The sequence below is a fragment of the Galeopterus variegatus genome, unplaced genomic scaffold, assembly GCF_000696425.1.
Source record: "Galeopterus variegatus unplaced genomic scaffold, G_variegatus-3.0.2 Scaffold6183, whole genome shotgun sequence".
NCBI lineage: Eukaryota > Metazoa > Chordata > Mammalia > Dermoptera > Cynocephalidae > Galeopterus > Galeopterus variegatus.
Window position 1 is genome coordinate 98,898 of NW_007732294.1, and position 9,183 is coordinate 108,080.

At 40.2% G+C, this 9,183-nt stretch overlaps 1 protein-coding gene across 2 annotated transcripts in view; it reads left to right on the top strand.

Annotated features, from left to right (window-relative positions):
• Nucleotides 1-8,870, top strand: part of CSGALNACT2 (chondroitin sulfate N-acetylgalactosaminyltransferase 2) — a 28,644-nt gene extending 19,774 nt beyond the window's left edge. For both annotated transcript variants that reach the window (XM_008590527.1, XM_008590528.1), the window contains 2 exons: nucleotides 2,633-2,714; nucleotides 8,324-8,870. In XM_008590527.1, the coding sequence (XP_008588749.1) occupies nucleotides 2,633-2,714; nucleotides 8,324-8,616 (375 nt within the window). In that variant the 3' untranslated portion in view covers nucleotides 8,617-8,870. The remainder of the gene's footprint in view (nucleotides 1-2,632; nucleotides 2,715-8,323) is intronic.
• The last annotated feature ends 313 nt before the right edge of the window (nucleotides 8,871-9,183 follow it).

Consider the following 9,183-nt stretch of genomic DNA (forward strand, 5'->3'; position numbering starts at 1 on the left):
TGGTTATTATTTTGACTAAGAAGATGAGAATATTAGAGTCCAGTCTTGGTTCTGCCACTGAAATTACACCCCTATCAATTCATTTATTTCCATTCACTCAGCAAATACTGATTGAAAGCCTACCATGTGCCTGGCATTGTTCTAAGTGCAAAGGATATAGCAGTGATCAGAATCCACAAAATCAGAAGCTACCCTCAGGGAGCTATACATTCTAGAAGAGGAAGAGGAAGAAGTCCTCCCACCCCAAAAATAAAATAAATAGAAATAAATTTGGAAAGGGAAAATGCATACCTCATCTATCAGTTCCAAACTGAGCTGAGTCCTCAGGGTTCATTCTGTGTTTTCCAGTTGGTTCTCCCATTCTGCCCAGCAGTATTTTCACATTGTCCCTACTCTTAAAATTTGTCTCCTCTACAGACCTTTGTATTCCTGCCAATTTCTGTGTGGCTTCCCTGCAGATCGCTCGGATTCATTATGGCCAGAACCCAGCTCTGTATTGTTCCTCTCTGGGCTGGCCCTTCCCAGGGGCTCCATCTGGGGGATGGCAGCATCACAGACCTGTTGCTCAGAACAACAGGCTGCTGTCATCCCTGCTTGATCCCACTCTCACGCCCCACCCCTGCCCATTCAGTCACTTGCTGACTTCTGTCAATTCTGTGTCCTAAATCTTTTTCACATCCACCCATTTTTCTTTCTGTGCATACCACAGTAGCATACACCACCAGCTTCTCATTGCCTGTTCTAGCTGTGCCTCTCCTTGTGCTTTCCAGCACCCTGTCCCTCACTGCTCCTCACTCTCCACTTGCCTTGCTTCCAGTTTCACTTGGAAAGAGAAGCAGTCAGAAGTTCTCTTCTGTATTCTCCTCTCATGAGCTCTTTCAGCCTCATTGCTTCAGCTTCCTCCATTCCTGTGGAAGAACTGCCCACATCCCTCGTCCCTTCATAAGGCCAGCGCATCCTTTTGGAGCTCATTGCACCGCTTAACAAGGACCCTCTCCAGCCATTCTTCAATTTTTCCTGTCCTAACATTTTGCCTTTTCTAAACCATTCCCACAAGCATACAAAAATGGTATAATACCGCTTACCTGTAAGAGATACTAAAAGCCCTTTCTTAATCCCAGGGCCTCATGTATTTCTGCTCTTGCCAGTCATTCCCTTGCTGTTTGTCAAACACTCCAAACATGCTCCTGCCTCAGAGCCACTTGCTTGCCGCCTCCTTGTCTGCAGAGACCTCCTCCAGTATGTGCATGGCTCATTCCTGTGTTTCATTCAGGTCCCTGTTCAAACTCTACCTCCTCAGAGAAGCCTTTTGTGGCTGTTATACCCAGGATAGGCCTTCCCTCTCTCAAACCCTCCCCTTGTCCTGTTGCATTTCTCTTCCCAGCATGTGTTACCACTTAAATTGTATATGTATTTATTTACTATTTTCCCACCAAAACAAAGGCTCTGTGATGGCAGGGACATTGTCAACCCTGTTCACTGCTAAGTCCCAGTTACTAGAACCATATCCAACAGATTGAACATCGTTGAAAGTGTGATTAAAATAAAGGAGGTGTATCAGGCTTCATCTTCTAAGTAGAGGTGATTCTGGAGACTCAATGTCATTTTTTCTCTATGTGGACTTCAGTGGTGACAGCTTCATTTTAAATGGTTTCCCTGGTTTCCCTCATGGTGGAAAAGGACTTCAGTAGTTCCAAGCTTTGTATCTGCATCCTACACCAAGGGTTGGCAAACTTTTTCTGTAAAGAGCCAGATAGGAAATATTTTAGGCTCAGTGGGCCATATAGTCCTGTTGCAATGACTCAACTCCACTGCTGTGCTGTGAAAGCACCCATATACAAATTGTAAACAGATGAGTGTGGCCGTGTTCCAATAAAATTATTTTCAAAAGCAGGCAGCAGGCCAGATTTAGCCCAAGGCTGTGCTTTGCTCACCCCAACCCTACTAGTGTTTTTTCTAGTAGCTGTTTCAGAAGAATGAGGGGGCTTTGTTTTCCAAAGTTCCCCCAAACTCTCCCCTTTTAGCAAGTTGGCCTGAATTTTTTCTAATACCTGTTAGTGAACCAATTCCTGCAGTAAGTGGATGAGTCTGTCTCATGTATAGAATACGCATGGCCCACTCTGAAGCTACAGGTGACAGGAGCTTCCCAAAGCTCATGGTCTGCATAGGGTCAGGTGATTACAGAACAAAACTGTACCAATCAGGAAGGGAGCCAGGGGAATGGATGTTGGGTGGGTACCCAAATAAGGTTGATCACTGTGTGCTGCAGGATATGTTTGTGCAATTGTTGTCTGTCCTAGAATGTAAGCCCCCTGAGATCAGGCACCACAGTGTTTGGTTATTAGTAACCTCAGCTTGCACCCCGTACTGAGCTTCAGTTCATTAAATTGAAAGTGGCAGGAATCCTTTGCTTGTGTGGATTACTGTATTTTTGTTTGTATTCTAAGGATTTAATAACATAAGTGCATGTGAGCCTTTATCCATTTATGTGATCCTTTATGTGTCATTTATAAATGACAGGATAAAAATATCTTTTGGAAAATATTTCAGTTTGTTTCATTGTTTATTAAAACGTCTAGCTCTTAAGGGATTAAATTGAATTTTTTTCTTTTTTTCTTTTTTTATATTTAAGGTTCATAAAAAGGATTCTGGCTTTTGGCGAGATTTTGGCTTTGGAATGACTTGTCAATATCGATCAGATTTCCTGACCATTGGTAAGTATACCTTACATTTAAGGATAGGACTTCGCATACTTACTCTAGACCTTATGGCACTTTTCTAAAAGGTCTCAGATTTGAGTGTTTCCCTTTTGAATTATGAGTGTCTGTGGTTAGCTGAAAAGAAGAGTCTGGAGATATAAAAGGCAACGTGAGTTTATAATTAATGTCTCTGAGTAGCAAAAATGAGTCATAAAGATAAAAGTATAATATTTACTTGTTCCTTTAAAATCAAAATACCACTAATTTTTAAAAATACCTGTTTGACTTGCTACCCATATTTGCAGTTGTTTAGAGTTCTCTTATGAGAGATCTCTGTAACTTTACTGTAGTGCTCATGGCTTGTTACAGCTGGAAGTAATCTTGGATTATCTAGTCTAAGGACTTTATTTTTTTATTTAGAGATGAAACCCCCTTTGTTTATTGAACTGTTATGCAAAATCCAGTATTTTAGATGAAAAAAGAGCTGCTCTTTCTAGCTCTGATTGAAGTTGGAGTTGGGGACTTGGAGTTACTGGCTTAGTTGTCCATTCTTTCTTCTAAGTCCAAAGATGGCATATGAAGAATCCTATCGAATCTTTCCCCACCCCAGCTTTGGTTTTACCCAGCAAAAAATAAAGTATCAGAGAACAGTTTAATAAGGCAGGATAAAATCTAATCCTATATCTTCTGATTCATTTAGTGACTACCTTTCCACAGCATAGTAGAAGTCATAGAATAAATTTTATGTACATTCTCGGTCCATGTTACATTCGTTTTTTATAATCAGCCATCTGTTTTGAAAATCCCCTACTTTGTCTCTTTATCATTATAACACTTGAATTATGGAAAATCAGGAAATAATAATAAAAAGACTATTAAATGAAGCTAATGTCCTTTTCCCTTTCTTTCTTTTTTTTTCTTTTTTTTTTTCCTTTTAAACCGGTAAGGGTATCATAACCCTTGGCTTGGTGTCGTCTGCACCACGCTCAGCCAGTGAGTGCACCGGCCATCCCTATATAGGATCCGAACCCGCAGCCTCGGCGCTACCAGTGCCGCACTCTCCCAAGTGAGCCACGGGGCCGGCCCCCCTTTATTTCTTTCTTAATAAAATAGAAAGTTTTTACTATCCCTCAGGAAAAGATTTTTGTACATTTTTTTCAGCAGTATCTTGAATCATTAGAATTCCTTACCTCTTTTTTATATAACAATTTCATTGAGCTATAACTCAATCATAAAATTTACCAATTTAAAATGTATAATTCACCAAGTTGTACAGCTATCACCACAGTCAAATTTAGAACATTATCATCACCCCCAGAAGAAACCACATACCCATTAGCAGTCACTCCTTGTTTCCCACCATCCCCTTCCTCCTCAAACCTAGGCATCCACTAATCTACTTCCTATTGATTTGCCTCTTCTGGGCATTTAATATAAATGGGATTATACAATATGTGGTCTTTTATAACTGGCTTCTTTCACTCAGCTTGATGTTTTCAGGGTTCATCTGTGTTGTGACATGTATAGGTACTTCTTTGCTTTTTATAGCTGAATAATTTTCCATTATATGGTTTTACCACATTTTGTTTATCTGTCAGTTGATAGACATTTGGGTTGTTTCTACTTTTTGGCTATTATGAATCCTGCTTGCTATGAACATTTGTGTATAAGTTTTTGTGTGAAACATAGGTTTTTAATTCTCTTGCTATATACCTAGGAGTAAAATTGCTGGGTCATATATGTGTTTAACTTTTTGAAGAATTGCCACACTGTCTTCTAAAGTGGCTGCATTATTTTACATTCCCATCAGTAGTGTATGAGAGTTCCAATTTCTCTACATTCTTATTAATACATGTTATTATTTGTCTTTTTGTTTCTAGCCATTATAGTGGGTGTAAAGTGGTATTTTGTTGTGGTTTTTATTATAATTTTTCTGATGATTAGTTATGTTGAACATCTTTTCATGTGCTTTTTGGCCATTTCTTTATCTTCTTTAGCGAAATGTCTATTCAGATTCTTTGCCCATTTTTAATTGGGTTATTAGTGTTTGTTGGGGTTCTCGGATATATGCATTAATGATTTTCATCACATTGTGGAAGTTTCAGTTATTATTTCTTTGAATATTTATTTGCTCCTTTCTAATTGTTTTCTCTTTCTGATACTCTTAGCACAAGGGTACTTTTTAAAAATATTTGCAGAAAAATAGAATTAACAGATTATACAATCTTAACGTGAAATTTTTGAAGTACCGTCTTATATGTTGGTACATTTAATGATATCCCACATTTTTCTGAGTGTCCATTTCTCTTCATTCTTTTTTCCCTCTGTTTTTTGGATTGCAGAACCTCTGTTGATCTTTCTTTACATTCTTTGATTTTTTTGTTGTTGTTATTCAGATCTACTGTTGAGCTGCTCTAATGAATTTTTCATTTCAGTTATTGTACTTTTTAACTCCAAAATTTCCATTTGGTTTGGTTTTTTTATATATAATTTCTATCTCTTTATTAATATTCTCTATTTGGTGAGACATTGTCATCTTACCTTCTGTTACTTCTGTAAGCATGATTTCTTTTAATTCTTGGAACATATTTATAATGACTGCTTTGGAATCTTTGTCTGTTAAAGCTGACATCTGGGCCCTAACACAGGCAGTTCCTGTTGCATGCTTTTATTCTGATGTATGGATCACACCTTTCTGTTTCTTTGCATGCCTTGTTGTTTCTTTTTTGAAAACTGGACGTTTTAGGTAATATATTGTGGCAACTCTAGATACTGATTCCCCCACCTTCAGGGTTTGTTCTTGTTTATTTATTGACTTGGCTGGACTATTTTAGTAAATTCTTTCTATCCCCGCACCACCTCTGCCCCCTGGCAATATGTAGCCTCTGATGTCGTTCCTCAGGGTATGTGCAGAGTCATCCTGGGATGGCATTGGCTTTAGCAGGACTCTCTTTGTCTCTTTCCATACCTCATTGGTATCACACCCAACTGTTAGGCTCTGCTGATTGCTCACTAATTGCTGTCTTGTTTTAGACAATGCTCTGTGCCATAAATTGCTCCACAATCTGTCCGAATTAAATTGGGCCCTTTTGCAGGGATAGTTTTTGAGGCAAGTCTTTGAGGTTTGTTCAGACCCCAGGAGGAATCTTCTTAGGTGTCTCTTTCCCTGGTTCTCTCTGGTAAACTAGCTGGCCAACAGTTTAGCTTGCTGCTCTTGTAGATCTACCAGTTCCCTTTTAATTACTTACTACCCAAATCTCCATTATTTTCAAGAGGCTTGAACTTCTCTACACTCTGAATTTCTCTATATTGTTTCAAATAAAGTGAGTTCCTTTTGGAAGGTCTTGGAGCAGTTTATTCTTTTGGACTGCCTCTTCCCCTGGGAAAAATCTCTGAGCTTCTGATCTGGATCTGGGGCCTGGGACAGTGGCACACTTCTCATAAAGCAGAGTGACACCTCTGTAGGGAGCAGCAGTAGGGTTCCCAGGAATCTTGGCCTGCAGCATCTGGAGTAGCACCTCTGCCCTATGAGTGTGGGCTGGGTGAGAAAGGAAGCAGCAACTGTTGGGAATTTAGCCTCTTCCATTTGAAGCTTCTGTTCCTTTCTGTTTCCTCTCCTGATGGTTTTACCATTACATGTATGTCACATCTTTTGTAGTTGTCCCACAGTTCTTAGGTATTCTGTTCCTTTTTTTTTTTTTGCTTTGTTTTTCTGTTTTGGAAGTTTCCATTGTTATATCCTCTAGCTCAGGGTTTCTTTCTTCAGCCAGGTCCAGACTACTAATGAGCCCATCAAAAGCATTCATTTCTTTTACAGTGTTTTTGATCCCTTCTTAGAATTCCCATCTCTCTACTTACATTACCCATCTGGTCTTGCTTGTTATCTACTTTTTCCATTAGAGCCCTTAGCATATTAATCATAGCTGTTTTAAATTCCCAGCCTGATAATTTCAACATCCCTGCCGTATCTGAATCTGGGTCTGATGCTTGCTCTGTGTCTTCAAACTGTTTGTTTGTTTGGGGTTTTTGTTTGTTTGTTTTTGCCTTTTAATATGCCTTGTAATTTTTTTGTTGTAAGCTAAACTTCATGTACCGGGTAAAAGGAACTGCAGTAAATAGGCCTTTGGTGATATGGTATTTAAGGTGTGGAGGGAAGGGAAATGTTTCAGTCTTTTAGTCAGTCTATGCCCCTAGACTGTGAACTTCATACATGCTTCTCAGTCCCACTCCTCTCCCAGACAGGATAGCTAGAAGAGGCTGGAGTTGGGTATTTTCCTTCCCCCAGATCCTCAGGCTCTGATAAAACCCAGGAGGTTAGGCTCTGATTAGCTTCTCCTGGGCCGACCCCGTGGCGCACTTGGGAGAGTGCAGCGCTGGGAGCGCAGCGATGCTCCCGCCGCGGGTTCGGATCCTATATAGGGATGGCATGGCCATACCACCCTGAACGCGCCCGATCTCGTCTATATAGGGATGGCCGGTGCACTCACTGGCTGAGCGAGGAGCGGGGGCAACACCGAGGGTTGCGATCCCGTTGCCAGTCCCGGTCCGGTACGGGCACGACACTGAGGGTTGCGATCCGTTGCCAGTCACGAAAAAAGACAAAAAGACAAAGAAAAAAAAAAAAAATAGCTTCTCCTGAGGGCAGAGCTTGTTAATAAGAACAGAATGCTGTGGCATATTTAAAAATGGTAACTCCCCCACCCCCCCCACCCCCACTGGAAGCATTAGGGGATCTTTCTCTGATCTTCATTATGAGAACTCCTAGTGGTAAAACAAGAAAGTGTGGGAGTCCCAGTATGACTGGGTTCCCCTGGAGTTTTTAACTCTCAGACTTGTCTACGCTGAGCCTCCAATAATTTGTCCATTACACTTCAGGTTTTCCTATCCCAGTACTGGTTCCTGCAGAAATTTCTGTACCAGTAAGGTGTGATTCTTAGTTCTGGCTGTCTGTCTCTCCAGTTTTGGGGGCAGCATTTTGTCATCTGACATCACCTGTCTGAGTAGTAATCTAAGAGGAGTTGTTGATTTTTCAGTTTGTTCAACTTTTTACTTGTTAGGACAAAGTAATGACTTCCAAGCTCTTTATGTGCCAGACCAGAAACCAGGAGCTACCCGTTTATTTTAAGTATCTACACCATCTCTAATATTTGAAGAGCTTATTTGTATCTACAAGGAAGAAAAGCTGATATGTATTAGATGTAGCATTTAGTAAAGCTATGATTGTTTAAAGTAATACTTTTCATAGATCTCAGGATTATTCATACTGTGAATGTGAAATTAAGTGGGACAGAATTATTTGACAGGAGACATAATTTGGAAGCCTAACTTAATTAAAGAATTAATTTTTTCTGAGTTTAAGAGTCTATTTTAGAATTTTGAAGTTTACAAAGTGTTCTCAAATATTTAACCTCATTTTGATACTGTGAACAACTGACCTTGAGCTCCTAGAACCTAAATGTCAGCTTGTAACTGAACTTCCAAATGAGGAAGTCAGTCCTCTATGTCAGGTGTCTTTGTGCTGTGTTATGCCATCTCATTTGAAGCAGAGCATTTAAATCTTTGTAATGTCTGCCTGTGCTCTAGCTATCAGGCAGTTACTTATAATGTCAATTTTGATCCTGTAGGTGGATTTGACATGGAAGTAAAAGGCTGGGGTGGAGAAGATGTTCATCTTTACCGAAAGTACTTACATGGTGACCTTATTGTGATTCGGACTCCAGTTCCTGGTCTTTTTCACCTCTGGCATGAGAAACGCTGTGCTGATGAGCTGACCCCCGAACAGTACCGTATGTGCATCCAGTCCAAAGCCATGAATGAGGCCTCTCACTCTCACCTGGGAATGCTGGTCTTCAGGGAGGAAATAGAGACACATCTTCATAAACAGGCATATAAGACAAACAGTGAAGCCGTTGGTTAATGTAATCTGCAACACCTTACAGCCTGAACCACAAACCAGCACTATTTATTTAGCCTTAATTCCAATTCCAGATGCAGTGCCTCTTTCAGAGAAGACATGTTTATTTTTCATGTTCTTTCTGACATTTATTTTATTTTAACAGTTCAACCTGATATGAAAAGAAAAAACAAGTGTCTCAATGCAAAGCCTCTGTTTTGTGACAATACTGCACTATGGAATAATTGTCAAATTGAAATCTAATGTTTTTCGCAAAAGTTGTTCTGAGTTTCTACCTGGTACCCATGTTCTGACTGCATGTGGCATTACATGGTGTCTGGATTGCATCTGGGTAGAAGGATGGAAGTGCTGGGCTGATGGTGGGTCGGGAGCAGCATGGACCTACAGAGGGAACAGACTGTTAGGGACGTAGTGCATGGACAGGTATCTTCACCCACCATACCCCTAAGTCAGCCTGCTTGATTTTTAAATGAAGAGCTTTGGTTGATAGCTTGAAGAATTCTTGTTCACTGAAGCAGAGGATAATTAAATGGCACATCTGAAATCCCTAACCAATCAGGAGAAGGCAGA